This window comes from Falco rusticolus, chromosome 1, assembly GCF_015220075.1.
Source record: "Falco rusticolus isolate bFalRus1 chromosome 1, bFalRus1.pri, whole genome shotgun sequence".
Lineage (NCBI taxonomy): Eukaryota > Metazoa > Chordata > Aves > Falconiformes > Falconidae > Falco > Falco rusticolus.
The window spans coordinates 23,237,113-23,255,805 of record NC_051187.1 but is presented as its reverse complement, the minus strand read 5'-3'; the positions used below and the strand labels follow the sequence as shown (position 1 = coordinate 23,255,805).

Genomic DNA, 18,693 nt, shown 5'->3' with positions numbered 1-18,693 from the left:
CGAGTCTCAAAGGCAGAAAATAGCCTGAGGTCACCATTGCTATGGGCCAAACCTGGAGCTCCCCTCCAGAGCTGTAGGAATAAAATAATTTCTTATGCTTCAGCATCGGTAGTTTGCTGAGATCAGGCACAATTTCACTGTATTCTCAAAAAAAAAAAAAAAGAAAGAAAGAAAAAAAAAAAAGAAAAAAGTAGTTCCTGATAATTTTTTTTTGGTGCTTAAATAGAATAAGGAAGGTTTATTAATACCAAGGAATTTATCTGCTGGCTTAGAGCCCCGCTACAGTACATGGATTGTGTATCCTGCTCCAAGGATGGGAAAGCCCGCGCACGCATGTAACAGCCCCGAATAGCTGTAACACCGGCACATAACAGCACACGCTTCACAACTGCAAACAAAACCACGTTTCATGCTGCTGCTCATGAAGGCTCTGTAAAACCTCTCTCACATACAGCCATGTAAATTATTCACTAAAGGGAAATTCTGTTATATTTAAATGAGAGCGCTCTCAAGCTGCCACAACCAGTCATCTACATCCACATATCTCTCTCTCTCTGATAGAAAGTGACTCTTCTATCATAAAAATGATAAAAATCACCAACTGTTCACAACTTCTGCAACTCTGGGATGAGAGCTTTGCTATCAAGCTTTCTGAGGAAACATTGCTTTGATAAGATAGTTAACCACTGTACATGCAAATACATTTAGACTTTCCCTCTTCCAATTCTAGCCCGAGGTGCAAAAATAATTGCTTTGATGCACCCTCCAGAGCCGTTCCCACCCGAAATCCAGGTGCAGAAGCCGATCTTGAATAATCTGAACTATGAAAAAAACGAAGATTAGAAGAGCAAGACTCACCTTTGAATCGCTTGCATGCTTTCTGGCTGGCCTCTGTGTAAAGGATACTACATGCTATGAAATGTTTTTCTGACTGCTGAAACCGTTGCTACAAAATTTGCGTTTCTAGCAGAAGCCTTGGCTAGGAAGTAGTTTGAGGGGCTTTCTGATGGGATTTTTACATATTTAAACCTAAGCTGATAACTGAGGTTTTACAAAAAGAGTTCTTTATAGCGGCGCTGATGCTCTGAACACGCCGGAGACGAGTGCAGTTTGCCTTTCCTACCAGAGATCTGTGCCGCAAGGAAGAGCCAGGGCTCTAACGGTGCTGCCCATTTGCTTGGGGGTTCTCCAACGGCTCCCACGGCTTCCGAGATGACTCACTGCCGTGGCCCAGGTGTTACCACAGCTGGCACGGGCTGCAGCGAAGGCACCTCGTGCCAGTCCCCTAACGGCCTCCTGGACCGACACACACCACCGCTCAGCCTGCGGCGGGCAGGAGCTGCTGCCGTGCCCCCGGTGCAAAGCGGTGGGGTCACCCCCTACGTTACACCAGCTCCTGGGGAGGGCGATGCCCTTTGGGGCCATGGGTCCCCTCGAGCCGGCACCCACCTTGATCTCTAACCTCGATTAGAAGGTAGGCAGTACAGTAACACACACCGCTGCACAGATACTATCTCCCTCCTTCGTATTTCTCATGAGACGGGCTTGGTGTGCAGGTCTACTGACACAACCACGAGCTCTGCTCCTTGTGGGGTCAGACCAAGCCCAAGCCCCCTCTGACGCACACACAAACCTCTCGGACACGAAACCTTGGGATGCCGGGCTCTGCCCCACGTCTGCCCTCTCCCTCCCGTAATCCCCCGCACCTCCGCTGGACGCAACACTAGAAACCATTTCTGGATTGAGGAAAGGTCAAAGACTCCAGAGCATCATGCTTTTGTCCACTGCAGTAAGTTATATAAAACACCACGTTGTGATTTCACCTTTCCACGTCCTTTTCAAGCCACACCCATTTCAGCCTGGTCTTGCTCCCCGCCACCCCCATAACAAACACATGGCACCTACTCCTTCGGGCAGTTCCACTGGCTAACCAAACACTATTTTCTCCTTCACCTATATAGCTACCCACATATAGGAACATCTCCCCAGGCCCAGAGAGGCTGTGAGAACCCACCTTCCCCCCTGCCCAGCTTACCTGCTGGAGCTGCAAGACTGACCACCCCAGAGGCTGCCTCCCACCCCTTCAGATAAAGGTGGGGTCAGCTCAAAGACCAGCTGGTTTTGCTTGAACCAGGTGTTATGGCTGACGCTGATCAGAAATTAGCAGCCAAATGAGTAGAAAACCGTGCATCACCTAAGCCTGACCCTTCTGCAGAAACACACCCGGTGCTGGAAGTTTTGGGGACAGGTTTTCAAGCTCTGCGAGTGAAGCGCCGCCTGCCGTGCAGGAGACCAGCACCCAACCCCCCCGTGCTATGGGAGCACAACAAGCACTCATCTCATCCCAACCCCCCCATGACTTGTTTTGCCAAATTTTCACGGCGGCTTTAACGAAAGCCACGTCTTGGAGGAAATTTTCTGACATGCTCAAGTAGTGCCCGTGCGTTTTCGTACAGCCCACGGCATGGCTTTCCGCGTCGCTGTAGGGGCATGAGCGTGTTCCCAGCCCAAGGGGAAATGCCACCTCCTCCCCTGCCCCAGCTGCACACCCCACTGCAAAGCTCATCTCACCCAGCTGAAACCGAAAGCAGCTCCCTTACAGCTGAAGATACATGCTGCTACCACCCAGTGGAAAAACACCTCACAGCTAGGATGGCAGGGCGCTTTGCAAAAATTTGGCCGAGTACGGTTTGCAAAGACTAATCCTGTCCATCCCTATGGCGCTATGAAGCTTCATCCTTGTAGCCACAGTAATTCTTACATTTCAACACAAAAACCTGGAAGGTTTGAATGCTTTTGATTGCAAAACCTAATCCTGTCCATCCCTATGGTGCTATGAAGCTTCTTCCCGTCCTTATCCCTAGTTCATCCTTGTAGACACAGTAATTCTTACATTTGAACACAAAAACCTAGAAGGTTTGAATGCTTTTATTTGATTTTTTTTTTTTTTATACAGCAATACAAATTATACAGATTCATTACAGTACAGGTTTCGCAGGGGTTTATAGAGGTACTTAGTGATATTTTTTTTTTGGTTTGTTTAAAACAAAGAGGCAGATCTTGGGAGCACGGTAACATGAATGAAACAATCTCATAGTAGGAAGCAAATTCCTACCATGGGGAACACTAACCTGGCTGAAACCTACTGGGCAGAAAGGTGGTGGCAGCGCTTCCAGCGATAACATACCCGAAACATCAACCCTGGGACACTCTACAGAAGAATTTGTGAGCTTACAGGTAAGCAGGTTGTTCCTGTAACAGCGCTGCGAGCCCTTAAATCCCTTGGGTGCACTCTGCTGCAAAGGGGACAGAAATGAAGCCGATGTTAGAATTCACCTGCCATCGAGCAGGCAACATCACGTACCAGAGTGGCTGCAGCTACGGGCAAGGAAACCATAAAATGCTGTGGATTTAGTCACCCAAACAGCTACAGTAAGATGAGGAACACGATCTTAGACCTAATAACGCTGACACCGCATGTGCACCGTGACGCCACGTGTGCAGCCAGAACCTGCCCTCCCGTTTTTTGTGCCCATCTAAGCTTCAGGCCGACGTGAGCAGACACGGGGAGGAACCAGCAAAGCTCCCTTGCGATCCCTACTGCGCAGGAGAGCTGCAACCTATACCCCTGTCGCTTTGGTAGTACGTTTCTCCAGTTCGTCCCGAACATGTAATGGCATCAAGGTATTGCTAATGTGCATCAGGCTTCAGGGTCAAGTGTCTGGCACTGAAGGATGAAGTCCTTTCAGAAAGCAGGGTCAGAGAATAAAATCACACCATTTTAAATGCTTCTAATCGGTTTGGTAATTCTGCTGTAGTGGGTTGTATCACAAACAACAGATTAAATTGCAGAATATATAGATAGAATGTGTGCACCCAATAAAAGATGGCCCTCTGCCACTTCAAATATACTTGATTCCTTAAAATCCTGCAGTGGATAAGTGGAATTTGAGAGAGGGATTCAGCTATGAGCTTAGAAAATTCCAATCTCAGCTGGAAATCAAATTCCCCTTCAGCCAGAGAAACTCCCCCTTCTAAAAATTCAAGACTAGCATCACCTACAAAATTGCATCCCAAGAATCCAGTCCAGAGAAGCGCCCTTGAGAACTACAAATGTAACTGATTCTACGCTAGAATACGCCAGGATGGACGAAGAGCCCCAATCCTTCAGAGCCCTCGCTCTCGTCTGGTAGCAAAACACAGAAACCATCGGAACGTACAACAGAAACTCCACGTGAACTCAAAGATGCTCGCCGTCAGCGGTTCGTCACCCGTGTTCTTGCTGGGTGAACAACCACGAGGCGTGCTTCCACGCAGCGAGAAGGAACGAGGTCGGTATAAAAACCCAGCGATCTACGCCTGGCTGCAAACCGCACCGCTTGGAGCGAGCCCGCCGGGCGCAGCCCTCGTCCTGCCCCACTGCAGGTGGGCAGGGGGCTGCCTGCGGCACAGGCGCTCCCACCAGCCCTGCTCAGCACCCAGCAGGACAGGGGCTGCCCGGTGGGCTGCCACGCGTGAGCACTCTGGGAAAGGGCCATGTATGCATTTCAAAACATGCCGGCTTGATTATTAAATCTTTCCTACAAAAAGGAGGGGTTCCAAGGTCACAGGATTCGCTCTAACGTGCTCACTATTCTATAATCTTTCCTGAAGACAAGTCAGCAGCTAGTACTACAGGTAGCAAATGCCCCTACTATACTATGTGCTAAAGTCAGGATTGAAACTCTAATAGTATTCGTAAGACAAGTTGAAAAATATCAGCATCACCCAAAACTGCCCCAGGACAGCAAGTCTCGTCCACAATTGCTCTCTGTCACGACCAGCTCTGGGACACCAAGCATTACTTCAGAAATTCATGGTCAGCACTGGAGACTGTTAGTAGCGCCAGCACATCTCAGTAGTAGGTTAATATCTTCTTGCTACTTTAAGGCGGCAGGAAAGCCACCCTCAAGGGCACAAATTTAACTCGACCCTATCACCAGCCCATCGTTTGAGTATGTGAGCACTCCTCCACCCCTTTCGTCAGCCATCAGAACAAGGTTCAGGACCAGAAGCACCCAGAGCCCCCTCCGAGGCTGTTACTGACTCGCACGGTTCAGTGAGTTAGCAACACACCAGTGCCAGCACTGGGCTGCTGCCGTTAGAGGACTGGGATTAGCCCCTGGGTTTGGGAGCTCAGCAGCGTTTCTCTTTTGGCGGTTGACAGCGGAGTTTTGCAGCACATTAGATGCGTGCTGCTTCCTCCTGCATTGTCCCACAGCTTCCAGAGCCACCACGCATGCCAGCCTTCCCTGCCTGCAACCCAACTGGAGAAACACAAAACACCTTCTAGAGCAGCAAAGCAAATTCCATTTCAGTTCCAAAACCCAACTGCTGCACGCCTGACTTCACTTTTGCTTATTTTTTAAGTTCAAGCTTGAAGAAAGCTCTGCACAGCTACTAGAAAGAACTTGGTGAGAATACGAATAGCCAGAGTGAATTACCCATTTGTTACCACCGCTGGTAACCTCCTCTGTCTAGGCTTTGCCATGCCAGGCTTAGCTTTAAGCTGCAGGTAAAATTCAGCATTACAGATTAAACCTCAACTGCTTTTTGCTGGTGGGATGGGGAAAACATCATCTCGCTTCCTCCTACAAAACTTTAAATGCCACATCCATATATTAAATACAGTTTTGTCAGCTGTTGACATGAGCTAGTTTGATATGCTTCTGTACAGGAAAATTTTAATCAATTAAATTTTTGAAGGGGGAAAGACAAAGGACTGGAGGAGTCTGACCCTAAGCCATACGGGAAGCATTAATGCAGAATGCTACAAAGAAACCAGGCAATGCATTAATGTTTGCATATGAAGAAATACTAAAAAAGAAAAAAAAAGGTATTACATGATACCGGGATTAGGCTGCATTTACTAGTGGGAAACCCTTGACCAAACAAGTATTAGCAGATATGGAAAAATATTTATAGAACTAAGGTGAGCCATTTTCCACCTCTCTGCCTGTCTCACAAATCAGTGTTACTTTCTTCCACGCAGAGTGATGGAATTACAGCTTCTCCCACCAGGTTTGAAGGACCAGCTATGAGCAAATCAAGGTAGCAGCCTAAGGACACTACCCTCACGCAGCTGGCCCAATTCTGAAATATAAACCTCAGGTTGTTATTCATGATGGGCAGCCAGCTGCTAGTGCACACGCCTTTTCAGCAAGCAGCTCCAGAGCAGGATTTGGATTCTCTGCTCAAGCTTCACAACAGCAGGTCTAAGGAGAGTGGACTGAGTAGCCAGAAGGCAGGAACACTTGCCACCCTTTCATGCTACGGGAAGCAGTAAAACCAAGCAGGAAGGTCAGAGCTCCTTTCCTCAATAAAAACCCAGCTCTCCCTCCTTTAACCTAGCCTGCAGTACACACATACTTCAAAGGTGCAGCGCAACAGCCTTGTTAAGTTACATCTAGTGGGAAACAGGCCAGCTGAAAGCTGGGAGAAACTGGGCAAGATAGCAGCAAGTAGATTATTTAGTCTCCCCACAAAGAGTCCACATTAAACCAACTGATCACTGCTCAGACTGGAAGGACACACTTTTTGCCCTGTACTGGGCAGTGGATTCCGGCCGCAGAGCAGCAGAACCCAGCTTGTGGGAAACAGCATGAACTGTACGGCCTACAAGCTACAGCGCTTCCCAATTCTGCCTGGCAGCCTTAGCGACGTAACAGAAGTTATGCTGAAGCCACAGGATAAAGAATTTTTGCTCCCTTCCACTTGTACACAGTTTTTACTTCAGTGTCCTACATGTTCCACCAACACTTGTTTAGATTAGGTTCCTCCCCTTTATCTTTTCCTCCTCCCCCCTTTACAAGAATAGGTCTGGTAGCACTTCCCCATAAAATTTAAGGAAGCAAAATTCCAAATTAACACATAGTTTGAAAGCTGAGGGGGGAGAAAAAATCCATGCTATAGCAGACTCAAATAAAGACCAATGTTAAATATTACTTAATGTTTTCTTTTATTTAAAAGATCATTCACAAAATACCATATCCATAAATTTATTTTGTTATGAAGCAGAATGTGTTAAGTGTTTGGAATTCTTTTCTTTTTTTTTTTGTTTTTACATTTAAAAGTCAATTGTCTTGACTAGAGGAGAGTTTTTATATGGGAATTTGTTCTTAAAAATCTTTTCCACATTGAAGATGTAAATAGATCAATTATTGGTTTGGAATACAACCACACAATGCATGTCTGTCTTAAATTAAGTATTAGTGTTAGACAAATGGTTCTTATCTCAGAAGCAGATTAAGTGACAGGCAGAAGGAAGGAAAGAGTAGTTCTGTAAATTGCTGGGACTCTGACATTAAAGGTAACTTTACAGGAAGAAATTCACTACTAGCAGTAGTTACGCTGGTAGTGAAGCAGCCATGCTTCCAAACTCCTCTTGGAAGTACTCCGGTGTGCTGGCTGTTTTATCCAAAAGCTGTCAGCACTAGCATTAGGGGCCCAAGTTTTTCCTCATGCTTTGGACATATCCACGCTTCAGTGCTGTAGATCCAGGTTTTGTCCTTAAACATTCATGGGCTCTCTCCTTTTGCTCCAGCCTCCCCTCCCTCCTCCCATAAAACACTGGCAAGAAACGTTTCGAGTGAAGAGAGACGTAGCAATTAGAGATGCTTTTTACCCAAACTTCTACATGAAGAGAATCTATAGCAGAACGATTTCTAATCTGCCCATTTTCAAGGTATTCTGAAAGCAGAGGTCTTAAAACTGTACACCACTGGGCAAAGATAAAGGGGATAACGGCATTTACATACTGCATGGCAAAGTATACACTCCTTAAAAATAAAAAAGTCAATTTTATTTGTAGAAACTTCGTTTAAAAATTTCCCAAAGATGTAAAACCCAAAAAAAGTAAGCAGAAAGAGCCAGTGAGCAATCACGCTCAAACAGGCACATTTTTGCAGCACTAACCTTGAGCTTGGAGGTGTAGTATCATACCATTTTGAAGTCAACAGACAACCACCAGCAAGGGTCCGCTGGCAGATGCTTTATCCACACCAATTCCACTACCTACTCACCAGGCTTTTTGTCAGCCAAGGCATCTGTTAAATTGATCCTTCCTGGTAACCTGTGTGAAAGGGCAGCTGTCCCCCTCAGTTTTATAAGGTCATCTGCTGTATACAGTAACTTTATCACCAATTGTCATAAATAGTATTTTGCTACTTGGTTAGAACTGTAAATTTCTCTGTTCAAACTCATCTGGACTCTCCAGTTTCCTCTTCAGAGCCACAGCAATACAGAACAAGACATGCAGGTCAGAAGAGGAGCACTGAGGAAGTAGTAAAAGGAAATAATACAGGGAAATAACTAAGTCTAACCTGTGCTTCTAAAGTAAAAGAAACCCAGAAAGGAAGAAGAGAAGCAGCACCTTTGTCCAGAGACCTCCACGCTCGTGGAAGCAGCTACACTGCCTTATCTACTGGGAACTGTGCTGCTTGGAAGGAAACAGAAGAAGGAAACTCAGCACAAAGCAGGCACTAGATACAGCAAAGCCAAGAACGTACTAAAAACCACTTGTTAACAGCTGACATGCATTCACAAGCTCTGTGTTTTCGGTTTCAAAGAGGACAAATACCAGATGGCAGGAATGGTAAACTGCAGGGTTGACATTCCAGCAGAGCTAGTCACTCTGTACTGTCTTGCTTTTTCTCCCGCCTCCCCATTCCCTTTCAACCCCAAACTCAGTCGTGCTCTTTTACTACTTCCTCTCGGGGCTTGGCTCCGCCAAAGATAGCGGAGTTTGGGTTGGCTACTTGATTGAGGGGAGTAGCAACTGTTCGAGGTTTGAGCTGAAGTCGGGGTCGCTGTGCTCTTTCCTCTGAAAAGAGAAAACATTACGGTTTTAAGATCTCTGTCAAGGGCAGTAACTTTAACCTGACAAAGAAAGCAGGAGTCTCTCTCCTTCATGAAGGAAGGCTGCATTACAGAAGACAAAGAGTTTACCTTCTGTTGGCTCTCTGAAGTCCATGGAAGATCCACGAATGGGAGGCCCATCTCTGAAGCGACCAGTGCCACCACTTCCCATTGAGGCACCTGGTGGTCGCCGGTCTCCAGGGCGGGTTCCTCTACCTCTGCTTCCCAAGAAGTCATCATCTTTGAATCCTGAAGACAGAAGACAGTGAATTTAAAGAGCACATTTTGCAATGCTTTTAATCTAGATTGTTATCTGGATGACTGGAAAACCTTTCAAAGTCACTGCTGTCAGTCCAAGATGATACACTGAGAGCCTTTGTAGGCAGATTGCTTCACAGATCTCTAACACGTTCTAGAAGAGTCATACAGATTCCATTTGAAACTGGGTATGCTATGCCAAGTTCAGAAACTGCTTTATCCACCTAGATGTTTATTGGAGTGCTGGAGAATGGGTCATCAAGTGAGCTTAAAATATGAGCTTCAGCTGCAACTTCAGATTGTTAGCACCGTTAGCTGAATTCAGAGACAACACTAGAAATACTCAAGAGTACTTCTGTAGCCAGAAGATCACACTGGCTACAGCCTTGGCATGAAATCTGCAGGTGCACAGCACATGGGAAAATAGCTAGGGAGCAGTGAAATAAACAGTCCTTATAAAACAGAGCCTTTGAAAAACAGAGCAAAACCCCAAGGCTTTTTAGTTGTACTTTAAACTGACTAGGCATTTACTAGACTAATTAAAGAGCTAGGGAAAAATACCAATTCTGACTTTAAATATGAAACTGACTGTACTTCTTCAGTTTATGTATCAAAAAAGTCAAGAACTGTCTGTCACTAACCAGAGTTCTAGTCTGTACCAAAGACTATTCTAGAGCATCTCTCCAAGCCCCCCCCCCATCATCTGCATTTCAGGCTAATGGCACACCTAAGGGGAATATACTCAGTTTTTCAGAAGCCACCTGGAAGAGAAAGTTGTTTTGTTCCCATCTGAGATTTTCCTTTCCACTTCAGTATTTGGCAGTTGCAGAACTGTCCCTTACTGACTTCAGTACCAACCAACCATCTTTAAAGACTTGGTCCAGAGCAAGGCTGTACAACCTGAGAAAAAAAAGCCTCTGTAGCAACTAAGACTTAAATGCTACACTTCTGGCTCACACTCACTCATCCAGCATCTAACAAGCTGAAATGCATCCATATTTGAAGAAGCTGGCACAGAAGGTATAAAGCTATGACACCAGAATGCTTAGCTATGAAGGCAGGTTAAGCGCAGCGCTGTAGCAAGCCGCTTCTCTCCGGCATCATGCTTCAGTTTCATGCTGGTGGCAAAGGCACACTTGGTTACCGCTCCTTCTACTTTGTCCATTCCACGCACGCAGACACCAGACATTGCAAAGTTGCACTTGCCAGCATCTCCCCATCAGAAAATGGACCAAACCCATGATTTCAGAGGACAAAAGCACTTGTGTTAATGTCACCCTGGATTCTAATAGCTGGAAACTGACTGGAAGTCAAGAGCAAACCCAGTGGCTCCATCACTACCTTCCATTCAGCAAGCCCAGCCATTTGTTGCAACTTGCATTACTGTAACAAGAACATTTAAGAACGTTTAGGATTTAGAAGTGCTTCGGAACACTAACGCATCTTTGGAGAAGTCAGTTGCCTCAGGGATACACATACAATGATGTCACATCTCCTTAAAAAGGTGAAAGCTTCTGCTCTCAAAGAATACAGTATCATTTTTTTCACATGATGTCTGTTTCTGCTACTATTCAGAAATGTACTTAGCCATATGTTTGAGAAATGCTTAAAACCTAGACATCATAGGCTACATTTGAACAAGTATTCTGTCATTTAGGACTGCTTCATAAAATTTACAAGACTCTTTCCTCTGTTATAAGGCAATGAAGATTCCCACTGCAGCTGGAGGACGTCCAAAGTTGGCATACAGTAGATTCAATCAAAACAGTAATGGGGACAAATGTAGCTGACATGAAAATGAGAACATTTCTGTGCCTTTTAGGCTGCCTATCTGTACAAGTGTTAATACTGATACCAGAATTGAAGTCATCTCTGGAATCCCATCCACCTCCTCTGGATTCTCGGGAACCTCCTCCCATTCCTAGGAAAAAAGCCACAATTGTGTTCAGGTCTGAAGCTGTGGGAAAGACTGATCAAGGGGATACCAAACCAAAGTTTCAGTCCTTCAATATCCAAAAGTCATGCTGCTGGAAAATCCTTTTGTTTCAATACTACCAAGTTCCAAGCATAGAAACAAAAGGTCAGTTTAAGTTAACCAAGAGTAAGCGGTCAGAAAAGCTTCTCTAATACACATTCAATGGAAACCTTTAGTAAGTCTCATTCAATTGAGCTTCCACTACAGCAAAGCTTGGTTTTACACTGAACAGGAGCTAGATAATCCAAAATAGGTATTTGTCTACTTACACTTACTTAGCTTACTCGCTTTTCTTAAGAAAATAGTAGCAGATCAGACTGTTGGCCTTAGGATTGTCCTCTGCAAGACACTGTACATTACTAAGGGTATTGGTCTCACTTCCTGGGCTAGGAGTCACAACATACTCAGCTTTTGGACACAAAGCGCATCTATATTTCAGACATTTCAGGAGCGGCAGCAGCTAGGTTAGAACTGTATATACAAATAAAACTCCCTCCTATAAAAATCACATTCACTTGCGTGCCTTGTCTTAGCATTATTCAGCATCAGAAGTTGTAACTACAACCATTATGTTGAAGAAGCTATTTAGACAAATTGAAGTCACCTCTGTCGTCAGGCCCGCCTTTTCTGAAGCCAAAGCCACCTTTATCCTGTTTTCTGCCTTCTGCTATGTCCACTCGAAGTGACCGGTCACCCAAAAGCTGTTAAATAAAGGAGAGAATCTCTTCAGAATTTATCATATGGGCTGCCAAGGAGTTTGAGACTTGTGTTTATCTTTGTATTTCACAAATTAATTGCAAGTATACTTACTGCACCATCATATGTAAGAGCTTCCTTGAGTGACTCCACCTCATCAAACTCTACGTAACAAAATCCTGCAAGACAAACCTCATAAGTTAATACCAGCACTTCAAGAGTCCTTTGTAAGAAGCTACTCTTCCTGCATATCTGCTAATAGCCTCCCTTCTCTTTCAAAGACAAACGAGTGCAAGATGTACACAACTCAGAAACCAAACACTAACTATGAATGCATTTACCTATGCCTGTTAATGATGGGGACAAATCCTGAAACAGAACTCTGTACAGGCACTAAGCAAACGCCAAGAGCCTGATTAATTCCCTTTACCATAGGGTTCTCATTACAGATTAGATTTGCTCTATGCCTTTAGACAGTTATTTAGCTGAATAGTGACATTTGGTTACTAGTATTTTTAAACAAGTACCACCTGCTTGGCCAGTCATCTGATTTATATAATTTAGTGAATTCATTCCTTTTCCAAGGCCCTCTGGCATCCGAGTTAAGCCTCTCTGCCCCAACGCCCTCAAGTAACTTACAAATATACTCCCCTTCCACTGGCCAATTCCAATGGAAATCAGATTTGCATCCTCCAAAACAATTGTCTGAATGGCTTATCTACTTGCTTCCCCCCCTCCCCATCTACTTAAAGAAAAAAGAAAAAAAGACAGAGTTGAAGCAATGGGAGTCATCTGAACTAAAGGAAGACTGTGTAAGCATTCAACACTTAAGGTCATGGATTTTAAGTGGGTCAGGAAGTTCAGCTTTGTATGAATTCATACAAGACAAACAAGGTTTGAGTAAGTCCTTTTACAGCAGGGCAAATATTGACCCTTGTCACTCAGGTTGGTCTGTATCTTATAATGGAAGTAACAGTGAATCTCACTCAAATGGTGTTTACCTGTTAGTGAATTAGAAACCTGCATAAGTCACGATAAAGAACAAACAGATTAAGCAGCTAACTCTGCTTTACAGAGTGAAATTCACCATTAAAGACACTTCAGAAGCATCTCATTTTCTCCTACCAGTTAGCCAACTACAACTAAAACAACTCTGAACACTCACCTTTAAATTTGTCTGTTTCCTTGTCTCTGACTAGTCGTACACTCCTTACACTGAGATCCTTGAAGATGGCATCTATGTCTCCTTGAACAGTGTTGAAGGGTAGATTTCCCACATATGCTGTGAAAGGGGGTTCTGTTGGCAGCTCTTTCTGTTTACGGGAACCAAGACCGCCACCACGAGACCTGTTGAAAAAAGAGCACAGTGCCTCTGGAACTTGACTCCCACCACAGCTAGTAATACAGTATATAGCACTGCTCAGGTGCTTTTTGGAAGTGGATTCTTCCACAAGTTCACTTAGTTTTTCCTATTCCTTTGCCTGTACCCACCACCTCCAGTACCGGCCAACTCCTTTCTAGTGTTACCTGATGCAGTACTTCAGTGGGAAAAAAAAAAAAATGAACAATATATTTTAATACATTACAGGTGAACTCAGTAACAAAGTGATGAACAAACTTCTTTCTCATCATACAATCCATTAAGAAAAGCAATGTAAGCTTAGCTCTACAGTGCCCCAATCAAAAACATTACTTCTTAAACACATCCAGGACTAGATTTTAAGAATAATTTACAGCAGTGAATGCTTCCATGGCACAGGCTCGTTGGCTTATCCTGAAATTAAGCTGGATCCAATGCTTTTAACTAAACAGTATATTATCAACACCCACTCCATATTAATTTGAATTATTTCAGCAGCATTTAGCTTAATAGAAACATCTTCTGCTAACTCTGAAGTTATTGCCCTAACTGTCAGATATTTGGACTGGAATGCTTTGAATTGAACACGTAATAAAACACTATGTTAAGCAATGTGTTCTAAGGCAGAGAAACCAATTTCAGTGCTATTTGGATGTTTACTTCTTCCTTTGTGTCTCATGAATTACAGACTGAGGTAAACTAGGTTGTCTTTTCCCATCTTTACCCTCAGTCTCAGTTAAGGTTTATAATATAAGGATATTATAACCAAATATCATTGGTTGCTGAGGAACTAGACTGTACCAGTGAAATTCTTTACTGTATTAATGTAACACACCTGTGTGTTAATCTCCTGTAGAGCCTAATCTTCTAAAGCTAACTTTGATCTTCTTTACAGACTGCAAGGTTGGTACTGTGGACACAAGGCAACCTTAAGTTATAGCTCCTGGACTTCTAGGCTCCAGGACATCACTGTCACTGGTTCCAGCACCATCCACCCCACCCAAGCATTCTTTTGACTTTCACCTGAGACACCTACGTACTACTCTACCCATGTTCTCTTCAACACCTTACACTTACTGGGCTTTGTTCAGGACTGCTCCCTTTCCCAGAGGCTTGCTGTGCACTTAAAAGCATGGTGGAACACAAACTGTACCAAACCAGGATTTTCTAGGGTGATATGAACTGATTAGATGTCTGCAGAATCCTACCCAAAACACAGAAATTCAAATATTATTTCCTTTCGTTTGTTGCATGCAGCCAGAAAAATCCACTGGGCAAGCAACATACTTTTTTTTCATTCCAGAATAAATATTTTATTACTCATGAATCAGATAATGCAGAAATCTTGAATAAAATTTCTTAATTCTTCCTAGATAAGCCTGTCATTTGAGCCTTTTTATGTTAGCAGCTCCGTGCAGGAGTCATTTGTCACTATCGGCATGCTGCTACATGTACTTGAATCACAACCTACATATCTTTAATTAGTGTCCACCCAGGTTCATATTTTAGCATTTTTGACAATATTCCTCATCTGCCTTTGTCTCATTAACGAGTCAAAAACATACTGGTGAACTAAAGCTGCTATAGTTGGGTACTGTGTACGTATAGCAGAATTATCTTTAGTCACAAGACTTAAGTTTTAAGAAGGAACTCCAACAAAGCTGAGTTGCTCTTCCAAAGAATTCTGTAGTATGTAGAATTGGTTCCATGCCTTTGTCCTCAATTCCCACCTATGACTTTACAAACAGCTACTAAAATACTACATATAGAATTTGCAGGAACAAAAAAAAAATCTTAATTTTTATTGTTCTATAGGAACATCAGAATTGCTTCAGATGAGTTTAAAGGGAACATTCCCTCCTTCTACACATTCTTAACATGTTCCTTGAACTGCCAGTCATCTTGCTCGGTGAGCTGATTCACCTGAAAACTCACACAAGTCGAATTCTCAGCCAGATCAACAAGGTGATCTAGCCAGCTGCAAAGAGCACTCAAGCCAACATGGGAAGGAGAACAAAATCAAGGGCTCAAACTACAGCTTTCAACAGCAACCCCCACTCAGATCCATTTGAGCTGCTTCTGAAACCACACCCTCAAGTTAGCAATCCCCAGAAGAATTCTGTGCTACAGACAAACCTTGTTTCTACCATAGCATACCAGAACTTCACAGAGTGCACGTGTGGAAATCCGTGCCCTGTTGTGCAACCCTACTGATATTAAGTCAGAAAATGAAGTATTTTTGAATTTGATCTACTAAGGCCTCCGTTATCAAATACATAACTCTGTATTTGGTATTTTAGTATCCACAGGAATGGACAACAACGAGGTTCTAAAACTAAGTTTCCTACAGAATCCAGGTACAGCAACACAAAAAGAAACTGTTTCTACACTTCCCTACATTTTTTTTTTGAACACTGAAACAGTGAAATAAATAAAAAAAAGGCTGATTTCAGTAACCAAACAATGAGATTGAAAGGAGATACTCCCATTTGTGACAAAATAGGACAAAAGTCAACTATAATTAAAAACATATCTGAACTAAGTGAACTGGGTCACATCAAAGTGTTAAATCAGTATCTGCATTTCCTACTCAGTGTAACTTTTGTCAGATACAATTAGGTAATAATTATGTCATCTTAATGTGGGAATCTGAAAGACAACTATTTGGTTTCTTTTTCAGAAAACCAAAACATAAAGCTGAAGAGAAAAGCTTGCTTCTAGCAAATGCAGAGGCAAACATCCCTGTAATTAGACTTATTTTTTGGTGGACTGAGTTACTGACACTGTAAGGCCATACTAGGCTGAAAGAACAACTAAACTATCATTTTGAAGCTACTGTTTTAGAAAGTTATTCTCTCCAGAGAACAAGATCTGTCAAAAGTTCAAAACAAAGAATATTTCGAAAGCTAGTATTTAATAGCTTTTCACTAATGATCAAAACAATAGCTCAGTATTTATCTTTTTTACACAGCACAGGGACAACAGTCTGACCAATGTTAGTGCTTTATCAGAGGCAGCACAAGGCTCAGCAGAATGCAAGTTGTTTTTTTTGAGTCTCCAAGACCACAACTCTAAATACATACCCAATTTATTCCAGTAATCTAATACATCTCTACAGCAAGCATTAGACACCTTCAACAAAAACCTTACCCAAGTCTAAATATTAGAAGACATTTATTAACACTAAATGGGCAAGCACAGGATCTAAAATGCCAGATGGTTAAAGACTAGCTCTTTATTTTCACCTACTTGTATAGCACTTCAGCAGACGAATCTTAACCTTTGAGTAAGGCACCCAGTATTATAAGCCACACCTAAATAAGCAGTGTACCAGCAAGTCAAGGAGTGATCAATACTCAGTTTCCTTCAAGAAAAGCTCTACTGATGTTCAGAGTTTCAACTAGGCCTCAGCATGCTTAATTACAGGTTTTTGTGTCAAATCTTGGGCTCCAAAACACTTACCAAAAAGCTTTTATAGCAAGCCTTTTGTTATTAATGTCAGCAGCCTGTTCTTCTTTTGGAATAAAATTACTTTTGCATACCAGAGTATTATGTTGCAGCTCTTAATCGGCACTCTACCAGACATCTCAGGTGTAGCAAAATCCCATCTCATCACACCACAGTCATATTCTGTGGCGCTACCACTATAATTTTGAGAAGTATAAGAAAGAGGCAGATATCTTTATACATTAGAACTTGCTGGGCACTATTGTTTTCCACCTGTCACACATAAATCCTACGCTTACTCTCTATACAGACCGAAAGTTAAGCAAAATGCAACTTTCACAAAACCTGTTTTCTCTCAAATGAGTTTACACTAGTCCTAAAGCACCTAAAAATGAGCAAAAGTCACTTTAAGTTAACAAGGGATTCTTTATTCAGAACCTTCAAGAACAGTCATGTTTTCATTACGCTACACGTATTACAGGGCTTTACACAAAGGACAGAGACCTGTTAGGGTCTGAAATTATGAATTAGCTGTTAGCAACTTACTAGTAATAATAAGTGAAATGGAAGCACAAGTTGCACTCTGATATTAGTAGCATCTGAGGCTTAAAACTACAACTAAATCAGAGCAAGTACATTTTCTCATCTGCAAAAGCACCTACTAATCAGTAGGATACCTTTACTTCCACCAAAACAAGTATTCACATCTTGCCTGAGAGCAAATTTAAGTACTCTGCTAAAGAAATCTGAATATGAAAGTAACACGTTAACTTTCATTTTATTGCTTCACAGGATGTGCCTACATTGACTAGGCCAGACTGCGTAGTAACATTGGAATTTATTATGAGTGTCAAGTGCCACTTTAGGCTGCTGTCATGGTTATTTGCTACAGAATTAAAAAAATTGCTAATGGCATCTTTGTAACCTGATTTAAGACAAACTTCGTAATTGCTGGTTATTGTTTTTGTAGCTCCTCCCCTATCCACGCTCTCCAGCAAAGAGCCAAGTGATGAGCCAAGCCCTGTTCCCGAGGATCAGAGATTTGCAGTCAGCAACCGGAGCCCCGGATAACGCAGGCCGGCGGCTCCCAGCCCTCCCCGACCGCAGGCACCACAAAGCCCTCCCATTTCCTCCCGCTGCAGGCATCACAATGCCGCCCGCTCTCGGGGGCGCCGCCGCAGCTCCCCACGCCGCCGGGCACCTCGCCCCGCCACAACAGGGGCCCTTTGCCGCCCTGCAGTCCTTCCCGGGAAGCTCCCTCCTCCCAGCTCCCGGTCTGTCCCTGCAGGAGCTCCTCAGGGCCTACCCTGGCTCTGGCCCAGCACCTCCCGAAATCCCCCCCCTCCACTCGCCTCCGGGCCGGCGGGAACCCAGCGACACCTTCCTCCTCCTCCTCCCGCCCCTTCCCGGCTCTCCCAAGCCGCCAGGCCCTGAACCTTGCGGCACCCCCCCCCGCTTCACAAAGCGGGCCCGCCGAGGCCGGAGGAAAACGCGCCCCGCCGGGCTCAGCCCAACCCCCCGGAGAAGGGAAGGCAGCGGGGTAAGACGAGCCCGAAAGCTCCCTAGGGGTAGCGTCGCCCCATCCCTCTCCCCACCCGCTCCCCCGCCGTGCCCGCCCGCCATCTCCACCGGGAAAGGGGCAGGCCAGGCCCTGCACGGCCGCGCCCCCTCCTCGCCCAGCCGGGGGGCGCGGAACGCCACTCCTTCCTTCCCTCCAGGCTCCGGGGGCAGCGCTCCGTTCCCCCCAGCGGCCCAGGCCCCGGCCCCGGCCGCAGCGCCGCGCTCACCCCCGGCCGCCGCCGAAGCTGCTGTAGGCCCGATCGTCGTAAGGATCAAAATCCGCCATCGCCACCTCAGCCTCCTCCCCGTGCGAGCGTGACAGGACCGCGCCCGCAGGACCCCGCGCCGCTTATATACGGCGGAGCCCGGGCCGGGGCTGCCCCTGGCGGTGCCTGTCTCCAGCTCCTCGCCCCGCCGGGGCTGTCCGCGCTACTGCCTGTCGGGAAGGCCCGGCGCGCTCCCTGCCGCCGTCACAGGCGCTCCGCGGCCCCCCGGGACAGCC

The 18,693-nt window shown here is 44.8% G+C and overlaps 1 protein-coding gene across 2 annotated transcripts; it reads right to left on the bottom strand.

Moving 5' to 3' along the window:
- Nucleotides 1–6,973: 6,973 nt before the first annotated feature.
- On the bottom strand, nucleotides 6,974–18,547 carry EIF4H (eukaryotic translation initiation factor 4H). Of its 2 annotated transcripts, XM_037375095.1 has the most exons (7): nucleotides 18,419–18,547; nucleotides 12,990–13,171; nucleotides 11,939–12,003; nucleotides 11,733–11,829; nucleotides 11,009–11,074; nucleotides 8,986–9,144; nucleotides 6,974–8,860 (listed from the first exon to the last, which is right to left on the bottom strand). In XM_037375095.1, exons 1-7 carry the CDS (start codon nucleotides 18,475–18,477, stop codon nucleotides 8,724–8,726), a joined length of 765 nt encoding a protein of 254 aa, XP_037230992.1. In that variant the 5' UTR covers nucleotides 18,478–18,547; the 3' UTR covers nucleotides 6,974–8,723. The 2 variants fall into 2 exon arrangements, with proteins under 2 accessions (XP_037230992.1, XP_037230995.1); XM_037375098.1 differs by lacking the exon at nucleotides 11,009–11,074.
- Nucleotides 18,548–18,693: the final 146 nt, after the last annotated feature.

Excerpts from the sequence above, each read along its gene's own strand:
- EIF4H (XM_037375095.1), bottom strand. The coding sequence starts at position 18,477 with ATGGCGGATTTTGATCCTTACGACGATCGGGCCTACAGCAGCTTCGGC. Across the intron at positions 11,830-11,938 it reads CTCTTACATATGATGGTGCA|CTTTTGGGTGACCGGTCACT; the intron begins GTAAGTATACTT and ends TTTATTTAACAG. Across the intron at positions 11,075-11,732 it reads AGGCGGGCCTGACGACAGAG|GAATGGGAGGAGGTTCCCGA; the intron begins GTGACTTCAATT and ends CTTTTTTCCTAG.